Source organism: Pituophis catenifer, unplaced genomic scaffold (assembly GCF_029215685.1).
Source record: "Pituophis catenifer annectens isolate HBS135680 unplaced genomic scaffold, rPitCat1.0.hap2 SCAF_1, whole genome shotgun sequence".
NCBI classification, from domain to species: domain Eukaryota; kingdom Metazoa; phylum Chordata; class Lepidosauria; order Squamata; family Colubridae; genus Pituophis; species Pituophis catenifer.
The window spans coordinates 205,063,488-205,085,056 of NW_027256881.1; the positions used below are offsets into that span (position 1 = coordinate 205,063,488).

The following is a 21,569-nucleotide window of genomic DNA, read 5'->3' on the forward strand; positions in this document are numbered from 1 at the left end:
TACGCTCTCATAGAGAGGGACTCCTCCGGGTGCCGTCAGCCAAACAGTGTCGGCTGGCGGCCCCTAGGGGGAGAGCCTTCTCTGTGGGGGCACCTACCGTCTGGAATGAGCTCCCCCCAGAGATACGGAGGATCCCGGATCTGCGCACCTTCCGCCGCACTGTGAAGACCTTTTTATTCCATCAAGCGGGCTTGGCCTAATCTCCTCCCTCTTTTAATATGTAAATTTTAATCTGTTTTTAAATTATTGGGGTGTTTTAATCTGTCCGGGCCAAAATGATTTAATTTGATTTTATCTGGTTTTTAAATTTTGTGTATTTATGTATTTTATTGCTTGGCTGTTCACCGCCCTGAGTCCTTCGGGAGTAGGGCGGTATACAAATCAAATAAACTAAACTAAACTAAACTCCAGGGGAAGGATACTGCAAAATCCCCATTCCCTCCCCCCTCCTGGGGGAAGGATATTGCAAAATCTCCATTCCCACCCCATTCTGGGGCCAGCCAGAGGTGGTATTTGCTGGTTCTCCGAACTACTCAAAAATTCCGCTACCGGTTCTCCAGAACCTGTCAGAACCTGCTGGATTTCACCTCTGCCTCAGAGAGGGAGGCCCTTTTACTGTTTAGTCTTTCATTGTTCGTTCGGCAACCTTCACAGGAGACCCAAGATCTGCATGCTTGCTCAGAGCACAAGTGAGTTTGGGCAGTGTTCCTGCTTTCTGCCCACACAAGGCTGATAAGAATTTTTTTTTGCTATAAATGGCTTGTGAATTCATGAGTGAACAGTCACAACCCCTAATTTACACATATTGATGAATAATGCCAAGTTGCAAATTTAGAACACAATCACATGTGTCTGAGAGCAATAAACAACTGCAACATAAAAAGGGTAGCTTTGTCTACCATATTTTTTAAATTATTGTTAGTTTGTTGATAAAAACAAAAACAAATGTACATGCCAATGTTTTCTATCAACAGAAGAAAAGTTGCCCACCTCTTGATTATAGCAAAAGGTGCACAAGTGTCCAAACTGAAGACTGGTGATCAGCATAACTGACAAGGAAGACTTGATCTTACTTAATGGCTGTTGTTACAAACGCCAAGATTAGTGGGATATCTAGAGAGAATGGCTTTGTACTTTTCGTTTGCTTGCTTGCTTTATTTTCTCACTGATGGTACCGTAACTCCTCATTGCACAAGGTTTGCCCTGCTGTACGTGAATTTGAGAATCCATGGGGAATTTTTGTACACCCCTTTTTGCCCCCTACTGTCAAAACCCAGAGTATCCTTTTCCAGAGAGCGGCAGGAAAACAACACATGGTTTTTGATCTCCTTTCTCAGTGCTCTTCCATTGCAAGGGGAGGCACCTGTGCTTGGGCTCCCCTTCTTCTTTTTAGTCTTGCTCTTAGACCAGGGGTGTCCAACTCAATTTCATTGAGGGCCATCAGGGTTGTGTTTGATCTTGGGGGGACCAGGGTAGGTGTGGCTAGCTCAACGTCAATTGTGTCGGGGTGCCTGTGGTGGCCCCAGTGCTCTGCTAGCGAAAACGGGCTCCTGAGCTCTTTTTTTGGCTGTGATGGACTCCTGCAACCCTTTGCCAGCGAAAATGGAGCTCAGGAGGGCCGCCTGCAGGCCTCCCAAGCTCTGTTTTCACTGGCAGAGGCACCATGGGCCGGTCCTTTGCTGTTTCTAGGGTGGCCCCGCAGGCTAGATCTAAACGCCCCATGGGCCAGATCCGGCTCCCGGGCCTTGAGTTTGACACTCCTATCTTAGACCATGTTTCTCAAAGCCATCTCAATCAAGCTTTTGCCTAATCATATTTTTGTTGTTGTCTCTCTTTGTGAAGGGCATCCATCTCAAGGGGAAGCCGTGGGTTACACCATGGAAATGCTTGTCATTTTCATACTGGCTCCCGTTATGGTGCTGATTGTATTTTCGGCAGCAGCAGTGCTGATCATCAGAAAGGTTCGGCAGCGCCATATGGAAAGGCTGAATTCAAGGGACGCAGAATATGGCACAATTGAAGGGCTCATAGCCTCAAATGTTGGCGATAACACATTGGCAGTAAGTAATCCTTGTCTTGTGATCCGTTGCTAAGCATCTAATAACACTCCCGTGTTTTTCTTTCTAATCTGATTGCCCGAAATGTGATGTGTACAATACAGAGCACTGCATAGTCCCCTTTCATATTGCCTGTACAGAACAGTGCCAGAACCAACCATAGGAAAGCTGTCAAGATGTGGCACATAGGAAGATTTGGGGAAAACTGAGACACATTTTGATGGATGCATCATTAAGTAGTTCTTGCTCAAGCCTAACATCAAGGGCTATTCCAAGGGCTATATTGGCACTGCCCTGAATGACTTAGAAGAAAAACAGGTTCCTACTTATTAACCCAGTTTTCCAAGTATACTCACTCTTCCTTTAGTGAGAACCTCAGTTAGCAACCATTTGTAAATACCACAGTAATAAAGGTTTCATTTTCCAGCCAATGTGCACAGTTAACAGCCAAAATTTGTGTGCCTTGACAGCAACACACATTGCAGTGAAATTAATGCTAGTGTAGCTGTATGAGAAAACCTTATCTGAATGAGACAGTAGCAAACTGTGATTTCTCTCTCTCTCTCTCTCTCTTTCTCTCTCTCTCTCTCTCTCTCTCTCTCTCTTCTCTCCCCCCCCCCTCTCTCTCTCTCACACACACACACACACACACCAGAGGTGGGTTTCAGCAGGTTCTGACCAGTTCTGGAGAACCGGTAGCGGAAATTTTGAGTCGTTCGGAGAACCAGTAGTAAAAATTCTGACTGGCCCCACCCCCATCTATTCTCTGCCTCCCAAGTCCCAGCTGATTGGGAGGAAATGAGGATTTTTGCAGTATCCTTCCCCTGGAGTGGGATGGGAATGGAGATTTTATAGTATCCTTTCCCTGCCATGCCCACCAAGCCGTGCCACGCCCATCAAGCCACACCCACAGAACCGGTAGTAAAAAGTTTTGAAACCCACCACTGACACACATCATGTGTGTGTCACATGTTCACTTAGTGACCATTTAGCTTAATGACCTGCTCAGTAAATGAGGAGTGCACATACAGTTAAAAGCTGCATATGAGAAGTAATGCAGCTTTCATTGATTGGGATCATACAGTTCCCTAAGTCTGGGTTAATGGTATACAGCCCTGTTTTAAAATAAATAAATAAAATCATAGTGCGGTTTAATGGGATAACACAGTTCATATAGGATGCAGAGGCAAACTTTCAATTTCCCCAGCACACCAAGCCACAAACTGTCAAATCCAATTGAGGCTAGCTATTGGGTTGACCCAAACCCAGCCTGCGTTTGGGATTGCAGCCAGAGGTGGGTTTCATATAATTTTACCACCAGTTCGCCACGCACCAAAAATGTGGCTTGCATGCATGCACGCGGCTTAGAAAACATGGCTAAATAGGACGGCATAGCACTGGGGCAGGTCACCACTACCGGTTCGCTTGAACCGGCTGAATACCACCTCTGATTACAGCAAGGACTCGTGAAGTAATGACGATGATGGTGGTGGAAGCGTCATTAGGACTGATAGAAAGACCATGAAAACAATTTAATCCATTTCTTTTGATCCTGCTATGGTTGCCCTTGGAGCTCCATCTAGGAATTGGGACGAATCATCTAGGAAAGCAAGGAAGTAAAGCTGTTATTGTTGGTACAGTCTTGATTCAACCTAGAGTGCAATTGAAAAGCACGTAGGTTTTTGCATGCTCATATTAGATATATACGGCCTCTTGTCTTTTTTGAACTATGAACCTGTGTACTGCCTGTGGGAACACCACCTGTGACAGGTAGAATTTGGCCTACAGGAGGATTTTTGCTCTTTTTTATTGGGGGTGAGGAGAAGTAAAAATGCCTGGAGCTATTTACATAACTCCCTGGAAAGCCTCCAACATGTTACTTAAAAGCACACTTAAAGCCGGGGCCACTTGGACACAAGAGTGGGTGAAACCAACATTGCATATTTGGTTATAAACTGAAAAAGCTTTCTAGATCTCAGTGAAATGCCTTTTCTGGATTTTATCTTAGTAGTTCTTATATTTCAAGGGTTGAGGAGTCTGTTAAAAATCTGCAGATTATGTCAGTCCCAACTATAATCAGAGTGGCGGGCATTGGTATTTGGCAATAGCTGAAAACCTTCAGGGTACTCACCTCGGTATAGGATAATGAAGGATAGATCTATTGCAACTGTTATTTTGTTATATTCTTGAGAACTGTGTTGGTTTTTTGGCTACCAAAAGGAATTGCGAATGAAGGAAAATTAGACTGTCTGTGATGGAGCCTGATATATCTTACTTCCAGATGAATGAACTATAATCGTCATAAAAGGCCTAGTGTAGAGAAAGGTCATCGCTGAAATTCACCAATGACTGGAAACCTCTTATAGACTTTTTGCATGAGAAAGAAAATGACTTTGTGATTTATATTCCTGATGATGAGAAAGAATAGGTTATAGAAAGAAGAGAATTATGATGAGAGACTGGTTTAATTAGGAATGTATGTATAATTGCTGACTGAGATATTGGAACTCATATTTCTGTCTGTCGATCTACCTATCCACCCGTCCATCCATCCATCCATCCATCCATCCATCCATCCATCCATCCATCCATCCATCCATCCATATAACCGTACTTACAAGGTGTTGCAAGTGGCCCAGAATAGCTCTGGGTAGTAAGATGGATGGCATACAGATTTAACAAACAAATAAAATAATCACAAATCCTTACAATATCTAAACGGTGGGAACTAACATGACGTATAGCAGTGGCCTCAGAACCTCAGGAGTTTGTGAACTTCATGGAAGGAATACAGAGACCTCTAACAATAATGCTTTTTACCACAGATTATTGTTTTTTTTTAATCCTATAGAGGCAGCTTTTCTCTTGTAGCAAATTTATGTGATCATAGTTGGCTGTTACAAGCAGCAAACAGGTAGTGTTTCCATAGTTACCACAAGGTATCTCAGAAGTGTCCTTAAGGGAATAGATTAAACAGTGTACACAGTCACATTTCTGTGGGGCAGGGTATATTCTGTTTAATGAGGACCAGGGAGCCACAATGACTGTCTAGGGAAAAAGGCTCGCTCTGGGAATTGAACATTTGATTTCTTCCTATTCCCAGCAGATTCCTGCTCCAGCATGTTTCTCTTTTCCACACCATAGCTAATCCCACTGATATCCTTCCTTTCTAAGAAGGCGGCAATATATGTGTATGGAAGAAGGGCGTGAAAGAAAGCATACAGTCGGCACCTAGCAGATGAAGGGAGAAGCATGGCTGAAAGAAAATCTCTGCAAAATCTATTGTTATGAGAAACGGAACAATCTAGAGAGTTCTGGAATGTTCCATGTCTCCTTCATTGATCTGGCCAACACTCCATTTTGAGGGTGATCTGGCAATTTCCAGACGTTTGTCCCTTGAATTAGAAACTTTTACAGAGTGTTCCATTTTCAGAGAAAAGTGTGAACACTATAAATGCTTTTGATTGTGAAGCTTCCAGAAGATGGCCAAGTGACTCCATAACGAATTGTTATGTCAAAAACAGGCTTTGCACATAGTCGGTATCTCCCCCACATACAACTTTTGAAGAGGAATTCTGTTTGAAGAGAATGGAGAAATTTTGGAGGCAATAATGTGGCTCATGTAGTATGTATAAGGAAATTGCATTTCTAGGAATCAGCAGTGGAATACAAGTAGTTCTTGACTTACGGCCACAATTAGGACCAGAATTTCCATTGTTAAGCACGGTAGTTGTTAAGTGAGTCATGGCCAGTTTTATGATCTTTTTTGCCTGGTTGATAAGCAAAATCATCTGCAATTGTTAATGTTGGATCATGTTGTTAAATGAAATCAGCTACTCCTGTAGACTTTGCTTGGTAAAAGCTGGTTGGGAAGATCACAAAATGCTGTCACATGTTCCCTCCCCATCATAAATACATGCCAGTTGCCAAGTGTCCAATTTTTCATTGATGCCATTCTAACTTTGAACAGTCACTAAACCGAATGGTTTACCATGATTGAACCAAAGGAGCCTGGGCAAAAATTATCTCTGGGTTTCCTTGCTGGGTTCATTTGGCAGCCAGTTATGCAATTGAAGTTCTAATGTTGTGCGATGGTTGTTGCTTTTAGCTGCCCTCTGCTTTTAGTTCAGACTGCAGCAAAACAAGGAGTGTGAATAATTTTGAATAAAAGGAGAAAGATTTCTATAAAATTAAGAGAACTGATTTTAAGTTTTTGAGTTCAAGCTCAAGGCAGCTAAAGCAAATTCGGAGAATCTCTGATTTCTACAAAAGTACTTAGGCATTTTAGGCAAGGTTTGGTTTCACTCCATGAAACAATGCCAAATATGTCGGATGGCTAAACGAATATTATTAATTTTATCATTCCTCCAAGATCTTAAGATCGCATACTAATTATATCCTCAAAACTCTCTTGAATAGAGTATGGGGAGAAAGATATCGACTGATCCAAATCACCCAGATAGTTTCAGCAATGGAGAGTGGAACTACCCCTTCAGGCCAGTATACTAATTTCTCATCTGGCTTTTGACCATTTTAATATAATATAGATTAACTTGGTCAGGTATTCAAGTTTGTTGTGTTTCAATTAAGAGAGTTTTGATTAAGGTTTCAGTTGATATTGGCCCATTTCTCCCCAAAATGGTGAGCTTGTTTTGAGAGTTATAATGCAAAGGGACGTGGTGGCTCAGTGGCTAAGAGGCTGAGCTTGTTGATTGAAAGGTCGGCAGTTCAGCAGTTCAAATCCCTAGTGCCGCGTAACTGGGTGAGCTCCCATTACTTGTCCCAGCTGTTGCCAACCTAGCAGTTCAAAAGTATGTAAAAATGCAAGTAGAAAAATAAGGACCATCTTTGGTGGGAAAGTAACAGCATTCCGTGCGCCTTTGGTGTTTAATCATGCCACATGACCACGGAGATGTCTTCAGACAGTGCTGGCTCTTTGGCTTTGAACACCACCCCGTCTTTGGAGGTGAGCACCACCCCTTAGAGTCAGGAGTGACTAGTATATATGTGTGAGGGGAATTTTTACCTTTACCTTTACTACATACTTACTCCAGTTTGGAGAATGTTTTTGTATACTCCTTGATCCTGTACTATTCTTTTAATAGAGGAAGGCTTTCTCCCCCTTCCTCCTGTGCTTTCAAATTAATTGCTTTGCTGCCACCTTGTGGCTATGTCGATATGACTTAAAATAACACATGGTTTATATGACATAAGGTTGAGTTCTCCAGTTCTGACCTGACGATTTTTTAAAACGAGCACTTTTCATCAAAATGCTAAACTCAAAATGTTTTCTGAGCTATCACATCTAGTCTTCTGAGATTTTCTAACGTGTTTTTATTACATTGATAGTTAGGCTTTGACAGCTTTAAACAAATCTAATAAAAAGAATGAAATTCAGGAATAACATTCCTTTCAGGGCTCCCGTATGGTTGTTTCTTCAGGAAGAAAAAATCACTGGGCAAGACAAAATAGTCATTGAAATTCATTGCATCTCTTCTATCTGGCAGGCCTCCTAAATCGAAATCTGACAACTAGGTGGTTATTAAAGCAAGCCTTCTTTTATATGTCTTGAATGAATGGGAATGTATTATTGTACATGCTTGAGGATTTAGCAGGATTGTTCATTGGACTTTGAGATGAGGGTCTTAATTCATTTCCTAGCAGAGGATAATTGTATAAAACACATTTAGATTGGTATGAAGAGTTGTACACAGCCTCAGAATACAAAATACGAAAAGGAAAAAAAAAATACTGTTCAAAGGCATGACAAAATACCTAACAGCATTGTGTGGGGGGGTGGGGGGGGAGCACAAAATGTAGAAAGTGAAGTAGCACAGTAATTGGAAGTGTGTGGGTATTGAGTTAAATGAGGATATTTGGCAGGTCGGTTTTACCCGTTGAACAAAACAGCAATCTCAACAAAACATTTGAAGGCCTTGCATAACTTGTTTTTGAGACATCTAAAATGGAACAACGTGAAGAATTTTAGTAACATATTTATGCTGAAGATGCGTGGGTTCGAGGGCAGACAATTTTCATCTGTGGTGGGTGTGAAAAAATGGAAGCATATTGAAAGGAGGCGGTTGATATCATGAAAAGATTCACTACGTGCGCTGTCTCCATAGTGCCTAAAATTGCTTGCTGGATAAATCAATGATACAGCAACAAAAAACAAAAAAATGCCAGAAATAATGTCCAAATGTCTCACTATGGTAAGAATGCGAATGTCTTCTTTACCAATCAAGTTACATTTACCATTAATGATTTAGATGAATAGAAGGTGGACTTTACTAACTTTGGTAAATTAATTCATAGCAATATATTGATATCATTTAGTTTTACTTTATATATAATACGAAATATTTTAATTTTAAAGCTGTTCCAGTTTGGAAAGATGGGTTAGTTAGTTAGTTAGTTGGTTGGTTAGTTAGTTAGATAGATAGATAGATAGATAGATAGATAGATAGATAGATAGATAGATAGATAGATAGATAGATGATACAGTAAATAGTTAGCAATAGCAATAGCAATTACAGAGTCAGCATATTGCCCCCAACAATCTGGGTCCTCATTTTACTGACCTTGGAAGGATGGAAAGCTGAGTCAACCTTGAGCCTGGTGAGATTCGAACTGCTAAATTGCAGGCAACCGGCAGTCAGCAGAAGTAGCCTGCAGTACTGCATTCTAACCATATTCCTGATCTGCATAAACCCAAATACCTCCACCTTTCCCAACCTATGCATGCCATTTCCCAACCTATGCATGCCATTCCAGAGTGGCAAGGCAACTCCCACACCCATGACCCCCCCCCACACCCTTCTTGACCTGTGCTACCCTGTGCACATCTTTCCCAACTTGCACAGCGTGTCTTGCACATCCCTGCAAGACTCTTCCCTATACCACCCATCTGCATCCCCTCCCCAACCCACTTGCTCCCACCCCCATCCGGCAGCAGCCTAGCTCCTGACCTTGGACTTTCTACTTCCTGCTGACTTGCCCAGTGACTTTCTACCTGTAAGCTTCCCACAAGCAAAGTACATGGGGAAGCTGGCACTAATTCGAGGGAGGGAGGAAGGAAGGAAGGTTCTGATGTTTCCTGCTAGCTTTTCATGAGGAAACTCATTGGGGAAGCGAGTTGGAAATTGTTCCCGCTCTCACTGCTTTTTTGCTAACCACCCGTAGTCATTCTGTTTCTATGAAATGGAAATATCTCTGAAAAGATGCCCAATGGATTACAGGTTGCCAGTGCTTGCTTCCATTGCAATGAATCCCCTAATAATGTTTTGTTATTTCTACACAGGACCTATTGGACCATTCCTGTACCTCTGGGAGCGGCTCAGGGCTGCCTTTCCTAGTACAAAGAACAGTGGCTCGGCAGATTACCTTGTTGGAGTGCGTAGGTTAGTCATTGTTTGATTTGTTCATCAAGAATAGCTCTATGAGCAATGGGACTATTAAATGTTAAAGCAGTCATCTCAGACTCCCGATTATTCGATTCCATCTCCCTTCTTTTAGCTTAAGGAAGATTGTGCTAGATGAATATAGGTGGATCACTTTTATTTTAAATGGAGTGGATCCAAATGGTGGACTTCCACCATTTTAAGTTGCTTTATAAGGCTACCCAGAAAATAAGCAGAACTTTTTTTTTCTTCTCTGCTTTTCCTGAATGTGAAGTGTTTGCAATTAAGTCTTTTTTTTTTTTTTAAACCAAACTGGCAAGATTCAACCTTAAGGGGAAAAAGTGACAAAAAGGAATCCTACTACTGAGTATTGCTTTTCTCTACTGCTATGTATTTTAATTTTTGTATTTAGAATGTAATTGTTTTTATTCGATTCACTGCCCAAAGCCACTTGTTGAGATGGACATCTTTACAAATTGATTAAATAAATACGGACAAGGTTAAGAATGAAATCCATTGACATAGAATTTATATGTAAGTCAGGTACATCGTAAAAAAACATAAAAGCAATTAAAACAAAATAAATATATATGGTCACTGAATAAAACTGTGGCCATGGGCATTAATATAGCCAAAAAATGGGACCCGTAACACACTTTGGGCCTCCATGCCTGGGTACAGAACCAAGTCATTAGGAATTTATGAAGGACCAGCAGGTTGGAATCATCCTGTTCTCTGAAGGGAGGGCGTTCCTGAGGGCAGGGACTATAGCAGAGAAAGCATGTTTCCTGACCCCAGCCAACCCACGCCTTGACTGAGGGGATTGTAAAATGTCCATCTTGCTGGACCCAATTGAATATATAGAAATGACTTGGAGAAGACAGTCCCATGTGCCAAGTCATAAAGGGCTTTAAAGGTGAGAACCAGCACCTTGGATTGCACCCAGAAACACGCTGGCAGCCAATGCAGTTCAGGAAGCAGTGGTGTTACACGTTTCAAATATCTGACAGTTTTTACTTAACCCATGCAGCCTCTTTCTGCACCAAGTGGGGCTTCCTAATGCTCTTAAGGGCAGCCCCATAAGATGTTTGGTGAGTAGAAATTGCTGACAGCATTCTTCCTCCTTTTTGTATTCTTCCTGGTGCAATTAAGGCTATTTCTGTCACCCCCAAGAATGAAAGGGGTTTTAAATCGCAGGAGTAGCATAGATGCTAGTCCAGTGGGTTTTCCAAATGACAGCTCTCATAGGAGCCACTCAGAGGTCATCCTGTATTAGTAATGTTCTCACTTTTTCAGTTTCTGGTGGGTGGTTATTGAATATAACAAACAATTCTAAACCTTGCATTTAACTAGGGACACTTACCGTTTTAAAAGGACAAGTCATAAAGAAGACTTTTTAATATTCTTGATGAGTTAACAGGTTGAATATATATAGTATCAGGAATTGATGATTCTTACCTGATCTTAGCTAGCTTTTTAAATATATGCACCGCACTCACCTATATCTAAAAATATTAGGAAACTACTGCAGCTCTGTATAGGCTTGGAACTTGGCCTTTTCCTAAGATAGACAGCATGTGTTTTTAGAGACTAAATGGTTAGCCTGTATTACGTTGCTATTTTTGGATAGGAAGTCTTGTCTGGGTATTAGGAATTCCTCATAGGACGTCACGTGCCTCTTTTCCTTGAAACACATCTGTTGTTGAGGAACATGTGCCAAATATAAAGAAATGGGAGACTCCAGTCAGATGAATGTTTCTGAGAAACAGAGCAGGTGGCACTGCACTGAATTAAACTTGTTTGGGTTGACCAGGGATACTCTATGTCAGGGGTCCCCAACTGTGGCCACTTTAAGACTTGTGGATTTCAACTCCCAGACTTCCCCAGCCAGCATGCGCTGGCTGGGGAACTCTGGGAGTTGAAGTCCACAAGTCTTAAAGTGGCCACGGTTGGGGATCCCTGCTCTATGTCAGTTTCTTATTCAAGACATATTGGTCCCCGTCTGGGGGGAGGGGGAGGGAGGCAGAAAGGAATAAGTATCATTCTTTTGTATAATCTTTGTTGGTGTTCTATTAAGAAAGAATCTCCAGGTATCTCCATTGTGCAAGGCAGATTATACAGGTAGCCCTAACGGCCACAATTGAGCCCAGAATTTCTGTTGCTAAGGGAGACATTTGTTAAGTGAGTTTTGCCCCATTTTATGACTTTTCTTGCCACCTTTGTTAAGTGAATCACCACAGTTGTTACATTAGTAACACGATTGTTATGCGAATCTGTTTTCCCCGTCAACTTTGCTTGTCAGAAGGTTACAAAGGGGAATCACATGACACCGGGACACTAAACCCGTCATAAATGTGAGTCAGTTGTCAAGCATCCAAAGGTAACTCACGTGACCATGGAGATGATGCAGTGGCCATACGTGTGAAAAATGGTCACAAGTCACTTTTCAGTGCTGTTGTGATTTAGAACGGTCACTAAGCGAACTGTTTTAAGTTGAGGACTACCTGTAATTTGGGGTGTGTGTGTGAAATATTTACTTTGCAGCAATCCAAAGTATGTTGGAGTAGGAGCTGGAGAACCATGGAAGAAATTGTCCATGATTAATGTCTGGAGTTTAATTACATATAATATAAGTGCGAAACCGCTGAATAAGACACTTACCTCAAACTTGGTTCTCAGGTTTTAGAAACAAAAAGTTGAGGTAGAATTAGTCAAGCTGTTTGTCAATATCACAGTGTTTGTCAAGTCTCGGCAGTTATTAGTATAGATAATCCTCGACTTACAACAGTTCATTTAGTGACCGTTTGAAGTTACAAGAGTAACGTATGATCATTTCCACACTTACGACCATTTCCATACTTAAGACCATTTCCACACTTACGACCATTGCAGCATCCCCATGGTCAACATGATCCATATTCAGATGCTTATACTTACGACCATTGCTGTATCCCAGGGTCACAGGATCCTCTTTTGCAACCTTCTGACAAGCTAATCAGGGGAAGCCAGATTCACTTAATCCTGTTACTAACTCAACTACAGCAGTGATTCACTTAACAACCGCGCTGAGAAATGTTGCAGAATGGGGCAAGACTCTCTTAACAACTGTCTCACTTAGCAACATTAATTGTGGGGTCAGTCAGTTGTGGTCGTAAGTCGAGGACTGCTTGTATTTGCTTGCTAAATAGAAGGAAATGGTGTTGTTGTTAGTTGCGAAGTTGTGTCCGATCCATTACAACCCCATGGACAACTTTCCTCCTGGCCTTCCTGTCCTCTACCATCCACCGGAGACCATTTAAGCTCACGCCGACTGCTTCAGTGACTCCATCCAGTCACGTCATTCTCTGTCGTTCCGTTCTTCTTTTGCCCTCAATCTTTCCCAGCATTAGGCTCTTCTCCAGTGAGTCCTTCCTTCTCATTAAGTGGCCAAAGTATTTGAGTTTCATCTTCAGGATCTGACCTTCTAAAGAGCAGTCAGGGTTCATCTCCTCTAGGACTGACTGGTTTGATCGCCTTGCAGTCTCCAGCACCATAGTTCAAAGGCCTCAATTCTTTGGCACTCAGCCTTTCTTATGGTCCAACTTTCACAGCCATACATTGCAACTGGGAAAATCATAGCCTTGACTAAGGAAATGGTAGTTCAGTTGAAATTAGCCGTGTCAGGATTTATCTGGAGTGGGATGAGGCTATCTCTGGAGTTAGATTAGCCCAGCTTCAGGCTTGAGCTTTATTCCTATTTATTGATTGATTGATTGATTGATTGATTGATTGATTGATTGATTGTTGAATTTGTATACCGCCCTTCTCCCTGAGGACTCAGGGCGGTGAACAGCCAAATAAAAACATCAAATACAAATATTAAAATACAGTTAAAAAATATATATAAATTTGGCCCCATTAATTAAAACGATAAACAAAACAATTAAAACCACTTAAAAAGAATTAGGCCAGCCCGGCTTGTTGGAAAAAGAAGGTTTTATAAGCCAGCAGTATGTATACTGTGAGTAACAAGTACCCAGAGTATTGTGAGCCCACTTGAGGAGGGTTGCAGATTAGCGAGCTAGCACACACAAAGCCAGAATGCCTTCCCATTCTGGTTAGGTAAAGACAACTGCAAAGTTTGGGTTTTCTATATTGCTGCTGTGAAGATACAGAATAAAAAAAAAAATTAGAAAGAAATGAAAGTGGCGGTCTCAAAAATACAGTCCATATTCCAGGCCTTTCCTATTAGACAATCATTTATTTCCAGTCAAAAGACTTTCTTTTGTAGACCGGCAAAGTTTTTTTTATGATCGTTGAGGTCAAATATGCTGTCTCTGTAAACCACTTAGAGACGGCTGTAATGCCCTTTGAAGCAGTATATAAGTCTAAGTGCTATTGCTATGATTTATTTGATCCCTGGATTAAAAGGTCACTACTAAAAGTGACTTTAATTTGTTTCTGACCCAGTTCTAACCCCAATGATACCATCGGTTTTATTCATGGGATATGGTGCATACAAGTTTGCCCCTCTTTTTTAAGGGGAAGTCCCTGCAAAGTTGAGACTCCCTGCCGTAAGGAGATGGTAGAGATTCAGACGTCTCCTCAGTCCAGCAGCGTAACCTTTGAAGGTTCATAAATATGGATGTTGAATACAATTTCTGGTTTGGGCGATAAGCCAAAAAAACTTTTCCTTTGAATGAAGAGCTATTGATAAAAAAATCTATTTTGTTTATGCTTTCTAGGGAAAGGCCGATACGGAGAAGTCTGGCGAGGACAATGGCAAGGAGAGAACATTGCTGTCAAGATCTTTTCTTCCCGAGATGAAAAGTCCTGGTTCAGAGAAACAGAATTATACAATACCGTGTTGCTGAGGCACGAAAATATTTTAGGTGGGGAAAAGAATGGCTTTGCTTAGGGGCCTAGACAGATGGGGAGGGCTCTGTGGATGGACTGAGAGCCCAAATCTGCCGAGACCCTCCAACTCAGTCTTTTCTTTAGTCCTTCTCGAAGAAATAGAGAAGTAAACTTAGTTGCTGGAATAAAAGAAAGGTTAGATGAGACCCAATAAGACCCTATAAGAGAATAACTTTTAGTTTAGAAGCAATATTTTCTTCAGCCTGATCTCCCCAGAAAGTAATTCAATCTGCCACTTTATACATGTTTGTATAACTCTACAAATAAAAAAAAAGGCGGACCTGCAATGGAATAAAGCATTTATGCTGCAAATAGACTGGACTATGTTGGTTGCCATAAAAACGCCAAATAGACTTATCGACCGTGCTTGCCAGGTACAATACAATACAATACAACACAACACAACACAACACAACACAACACAACACAACACAACACCACACCACACCACACCACACCACACCACACCACACCACACCACAACACCACAACACCACACAATTCTTTATTAGCCAAGTGTGATTGAACACACAAGGAATTTATCTGTGGTGCATATGTGCTCAGTGTACGTAAAAAGAAAAGATACATTCGTATCAAGGTACAACACTTAACGATAGTCATAGGGTACAAATAAGCAATCTAATCATTCTAGGAAACAATATAAATCATAAGGATACAGCAACAAGTTAGTCATAAGATCATAAGTGGGAGGAGCATTCAAATAAAGTGTGGTGTTTCAAAGGCAGACCTTTTAAACCCAGATTCAAGGTCTGTGCTTTATCCTTTGCAGGCATTTTCTTCCCTTTATTTAATAAGTTACAGGTATTTGGGCGATAGAGAAGTAGAATGTCTCCTCCTAACTATTGGAGATAAGTGGACGGATTTTTTAAAAAATCAGAATTTAATCGTAGGCAAGCTGGGCTGTTGAATTGATGCCGTTTTTGGTCCCATCTCAGTTCAGACCTGATCCTTCTAGGCTTTTTGCCTGTCTGCAGTTGTCTTTTGGCATTCTTTTGCAGCGATGTGTCATGTGAAGCCATGGATCTTCACTAAACCCACTGCATGGTTTAGCCCAGTATATAGAGGCAAGAGGAGGTCGAGTGCAAGAACACTCAGCTTAGCCTTGGACCAATAGGCAGGGAGACTTGGCAGTGGTATATTGCTGGGGGTAGCAGAAATAAGATGTACTTTACATTGCTGGGTTAATGGTACATGTGTTGGGAGCTATTTGCATAGAATACGGTATATATTGAAATGCTTTCTGTACAATTGTTTCCATATTTCAGTGTGGTGGTGGCTACAGCTAATCTATATTTACTTGAAGAGTTACTTGGTGGTATTGGGGGAAAGCATTCAAGTGCTTTTCTGTTATCTGAGTCCTTCAGTGCATCTGGTAGATTTAAATGTGCCTGTTACCCTCCCACCTTTGATTTTAATGTAGCATTCTTTCTAATGAAGGAATGTAACTAATGGGACTGGTGCTATAGTTTCCAAGGTCAATATAGGAAGACCCTTCATCAAGCTATTTTTTCCCCCCAAGTTTTAAATCCAGTTCAGTATCTTATTCCTCTAGTCTACACAAGCCTTTTTCTCATTTCTGGGAAATGCTTTGGCTGTGTTTCCAAATGAGCACTTAAGCAAATGTAAGAGTTGGCTGAGTTGGGTAGTCTTTGTGTATGTTTTGGTGCAGAGAACAGCTCCCCACACTAGTGGCAAGTTGTAGGTGCTAGAAAAAAAAATGCTCTTGGGTTTTTGCCAGAGGAGATGAGCTCCACGTTCTGGCATTTAAAGTAGGTTAATACATCATTCTGTAGATTTCAGATTCAATTCAGAAAAAGTGCTTCAGAGCCCACAGGAGGACGTGGCTGTGAATTCATTGCTATGCAGGCCGTCTTGGAAAGCGAAGCAGCTGCTTCAATGAGTCATAAGCATTGGGCTTATTCATACTCCTGCAGATTCCAAAGAATCTTTTCCAAACTGATCCCAAAGCATTGCACATCCCGATGATCATTTAATGCAGGAATTGCTCACTTGAAAAGGAGAGGCATTATACAGGTAGTCCTCGATTTACGACCACAATTGAGCACACAATTTATGTTGCTAAGTGAGACATTTGTTAAGTGAGCTTTGTCCCATTGTATGACTTCTTGCACTTAGCAGTTAAGTGAATCCTTGCAGTTATTAAGTTAGTAACCCGGTTGTTAAGTGAATTTGGCTTCCGCATTGACTTTGCTTATCAGAAGGTCACAAAAGTTGATCCCATGACCCTGGGACACCGCAACAGTCATAAATATGAACCAGTTGCCAAGCACCTAAATTCTGATCATGATCATGGGGTTATGCTGCAACGGTCATAAATGTGAAAAAGGTTCATAAGTCACTTTTTTCAGTGCCATTGTAACTTTGAACGGTCACTAAATCAACTGTTGTAAGTCAAGGACTACCTGTACTGATGAAAACAGGAAGAAATTGCAATATTTTGAGTGCTTTCATGTCTTCAGCCCTAACTAGTGGAGAACACTTAATACCTTTTTGTGAAGTCTGTTCAGGGAGTAATAGAATTTGCCTTTTGTTGTGCTTAGTTGCATTCAGTTCTCATTGGTTTTAGTGGTAATGGGGAATGATGAAGTTTGGGGAGAGTTTAACTCAGGGTTCATCAACCTGGTACTTTGGAGATGTTTTGGAACTCTGTTCCTCATCATTGACCATATTGGCTTCATTTAATGGGAACTAAAGTCCAACTCATTGGGATCCAAGGTTACTTACCCATGGTTTGTATGATGGGGGCCATTATATGAAGAAGGAAATATCTGATAACTTGCCTGTCTTAGGAATGTTCCTGTTCCCTTTCAGGTTTTATTGCTTCAGACATGACATCACGGAATTCTAGCACTCAGTTGTGGTTGATCACACATTACCATGAAATGGGCTCACTCTACGACTACCTGCAACTGACAACGTTGGACACTGTGAGCTGCTTACGAATAGTTTTGTCCATAGCTAGTGGCCTTGCTCATTTGCATATTGAGATATTCGGGACCCAAGGAAAACCTGCCATTGCTCATCGGGACTTGAAGAGTAAAAACATCTTGGTTAAGAAAAACGGGCAGTGTTGCATTGCAGATCTAGGTAAGTAGCTTCCTGTTTTCTTTTTCGCATGGCCAACAGTAGTAGTTTATCGCTGTGAGAGTACCTGGGTTGCCAAACCAACCAGCCAGCCAGCTAGCCAGCCAAAAACCATGGAGGATAAAAAAGGGAAAGCAAGAGCAAATGCAACAATAACAGATAGGTTTATATGTAAAGCTAAATCACAAAGGTTTATAGACTTTGAAGAGGATTAAAGATTATAAAGATGCGACATGGTTTATGTAATGAATCGAGTATATATTGAAGAAATGTCATTCATGCTTTCCTTGGTGTCACTCTATAGCAAGCTAGGAAGATTCAGCATCCACTAGAGGGCACTTAGCATCCAAAAGTATTGCTGCTTCTTGATGTATCTTGTACTATTTTCTGAACGTGGAAGTCTGCCACAAGAGACTTCTTTCTCAATCTGATATCCTCCAGGTGTGTTGGACCTCAACCCCTTGAACTCCCTTCCAGCATTTTATATGGCAATAATTAATTACTGTTTGGAACAGCCTTATGCTAGCTTCCTCAAAGCCTATAACAACACAGCATGCATTGTTGAGCCACGTTTAGGATGATTAAAACAGACTATTAAAACAGGCAAAGTTAGGTACTCTCTCCCTTCCTGCTGATTCCTGTAAGGTTATATTTTTTGCGTCTTTTTATCATAGTAAAGTATTGCATACAGATCAATAATTGTAGTTAAAATTCATCATGGTTGTTGAAAACAAACCACCTTAAATCAATCGTGGTTTGAAATTTGCTGATTTCTACTATGTTATCCTACCCACCTAACTGTTCCAAAAGCATGCAAATGCGAGTAGATTAATAGGTACCACTTTGGTGGGAAGCTGGTAGCATTCTGTGCACCCTTTGAGGTATAGCCCATACTGGCCACCTGACCATGGAAAATGTCTTTGGACATCGCTGGCTCCCTCGTCCTAGAAACGGAGATGAGCACCATGACCTAGAGTCGGACACGACTGACAGGAAAACCTTTATCTTTTTTTTTCCTACTATGTAAATTAAATATTGTTTTAATTTCAAAGGGAAATTAAAATTGAAACTTTTTATAACCACTTGATGGTATATGAGCCCAAGGTTTGCTTAAATTTCTTTCCACAGTAGTGACTCTGGCTGTGGGTTATTCAATTGCTGCTGCATTTGGTGTCCTCTTTCTGTTTTTCCAGAAAGAGTCTGGAAAAACAAGCTCGGGAATCTGCCTGTTTTCTGGATGGTAAACACTTAACTATATTTCTGAAGTATATGTGGCACAGTAAACTCAGCCAACATCTTCCAAGATTTTTTTTTCCTTCCTAAAACTAACTTAAACAGATCTAACTTAAAAGAAAAGGGAGACACTTCACAATAACTCTTTCCTTTGTGATTATAGGTCTCTCCGTCATGCATTCTCAAAGTACCAATCAGCTGGATGTTGGGAACAACCCCCGTGTAGGTACCAAGCGCTATATGGCCCCAGAGGTCCTAGATGAAACAATTCAGGTGGACTGCTTTGACTCCTACAAAAGAGTTGATATTTGGGCATTTGGACTGGTCCTCTGGGAAGTAGCCAGGCGCATGGTTAGCAATGGTAGGTAAATGTGAATTTAATTCAGTCTATAAAATTGAAAATCCTTCGTCTTGCTTTTCCACTTAAAAGCACTTAAATGTCCGGATCAAGCAACCGGAACCACTTGTGTAAACAGATAGTTTATTGTTGATCGCCTCTATAACAAGAATGTCACCAGACTACCTTCCCTTGGGAAATGGCAGATATAGACATAAAGATTTGACCTCAGACATTTCCTCCTCTGCATAAGACTCTTAAATTGGAATCTCTCTTCACTCCCTCTGGCAGGGGGCCTTAAGCTGGTGGTTCCACCACATTTAGCTGGCTATCAAGATAAAATATGCTGAAAATGTATATGCTACCAGATAGCCATAAGAATTGAAAATTAAAAAATCAGCTAAAGGAGGGAAAGCAAAGAGTTAGGGTTTAGATCTTTACACCTGAAAACTGAAGGATTTGGAATGAGTAATCCAGGCAGCAAGAAATTCCACGAAGCTCAAGGATTTCTCCTCCTCCCCCTTTCCACAAGCATGGAAAAAACTTCCCTTAAAACAAATATTAGGGTTTCACCAGTAGTGAAATCCAATTTTTTTTTTACTACCGGTTCTGTGGGCGTGGCTTGGTGGGCGTGGCAGGGGAAGGATACTGCAAAATCCCCATTCCCACCCCATTCTGGGGCCAGCTAGTGGTGGTATTTGCCGGTTCTCCGAACTACTCAAAATTCCCGCTACCGGTTCTCCAGAACCTGTCAGAACCTGCTGGATTTCACCCCTGGGTTTCACCAAGATGCCCTCCAGCTCTTACAGGCCAGACAAATTCATGTGGGAGCAAGAAATCTTCATTTCTATTGCGAGGCTGTTCTGTGGAATCTTAGAGCTCTATGAGAACTTCTTCCATGAGAGACTAGGGCAACAATTGTTACTTAAATCACAACAGCAACAATAATCGTTAGTTTATTGAGGTACTGTGGCAGATAAAGAGAGATCTAGAATGATGCCATAAATGGGCCTTATCATCAAGTGCACCTGGCAATAGAAAATAAATACATAAATTAATAAGTTACTGTTAGGTCTCTCAGCTGTGGCAGCCTTCTTGGACCAGGAAGTACTGAAGGTAATGACTTTCATCCTTGTGATATCCGTGATAGACTATTGCAATTTGCTTTGCATGGGGTTGACCCCGGATATAACCCGGAATACTGTAGCTGATACAAAAGACAACTGATGGCTTGGATTGCTTATATTGTGGGAACTGTATTAGTTGCTGGGCTGGGAGGCTTTTGGGCCCAATTCAAGGTGCTGATTACCTGTATAGCCCTATGTGACTTACCTACTTGCTATATCAGGGACAAGGAAATCTTCCTGCCCAATAAGGATCAGCTGGGAGAAAATGCTATTGGGGCCCACACCCTGAAGGGAGCAAGATGGAGGATGGCCTTCATTTTTTGGAATAGCTTTCCTTCTGAAGTCAAGATGGCCCCCTCCCTATTGACATTTAGAAAGACTGCAAAAAGATGCTCTTCTGAAGGGCCTTCAGAGAAGGAGAACCTAATTAGGCAACCCAAAGGTGCTTTTTCAAGAGGCCACTGGACGTTCTGGTTTTTCTTTGAAGATGTTTCGCTTCTCATCCAAGAAGCTTCTTCAGCTCTGACTGGATGGTGGGGAATGGAAGGATCCGGTCAGCCAGTCAGAGCTGAAGAAGCTTCTTGGATGAGAAGCGAAACGTCTTCAAAGAAAAACCAGAAAGTCCAATTGCCTCTTGAAAAAAATCAGCACCTTTGGGACAACCATGACCTGGATGACTGAGAATCTCCACAGACATCTAATTAGGCAACAGCAGAAGTAAGAGTTTTGTGGGATGTGAATTGATTATTTGGATTTTGTTTTTTCACTTTTCTGCTATTTAAAGCCTTAAAATAGGTGACAAACAAGCATAAATAAGTAAGCTGCTCACTGCTTCGCTTTTGAACGCAGAGAAGGTTGGCCAATGGCTGCTAGCTTCTGCAACTGTCTACTCAAAATTTTAGCCCGCTTGCTGAAATTTATACTGTTCTTGTAGTTGGTTTCACAAACGATCTTAAAAGATGTTGTTTGTAATGATGCGAGAATATTTGCTTGCTAAATTTCTAGCAAAATTCAGAGGCTGTTTCTGATTGGACATATAATGGTCACTGGCTCTATTAAACATTTTAAGCAGTGTAGAGCAGGGCACAGTTGAGAACCAATTTTTCATTTTTGGTGGCACAAACACAGAACCACTCAAGAGATTTGCTCCTTTTGTGAGCTCTTCAGCTGTGCTGCGAAGGGACAATATTAGACACAAAAGGTATCAACCAGAATAATTGGCAACATGGGGTAGGTTGGAACATCTTAAATAAGGGAGGATTAATAAAAGCCTTTTCACCTTTCTATTTGGGGAAGAAAGATAACTGGCTGAAGGTGGGGTTAGAAATAACCTGGAAAATGGCATTTGTGTCCCTTTTCACTGCACAGTAACATTAACCTGAATTTGATGACT

At 41.3% G+C, this 21,569-nt stretch overlaps 1 protein-coding gene across 2 annotated transcripts in view; it reads left to right on the forward strand.

Moving 5' to 3' along the window:
* Nucleotides 1-21,569, forward strand: part of ACVR1 (activin A receptor type 1) — a 195,973-nt gene that overhangs the window by 167,632 nt on the left and 6,772 nt on the right. For both annotated transcript variants that reach the window (XM_070941436.1, XM_070941351.1), the window contains exons 5-9: nucleotides 1,843-2,060; nucleotides 9,358-9,457; nucleotides 14,182-14,328; nucleotides 17,207-17,482; nucleotides 18,876-19,073. In XM_070941436.1, the coding sequence (XP_070797537.1) occupies nucleotides 1,843-2,060; nucleotides 9,358-9,457; nucleotides 14,182-14,328; nucleotides 17,207-17,482; nucleotides 18,876-19,073 (939 nt within the window). The remainder of the gene's footprint in view (nucleotides 1-1,842; nucleotides 2,061-9,357; nucleotides 9,458-14,181; nucleotides 14,329-17,206; nucleotides 17,483-18,875; nucleotides 19,074-21,569) is intronic.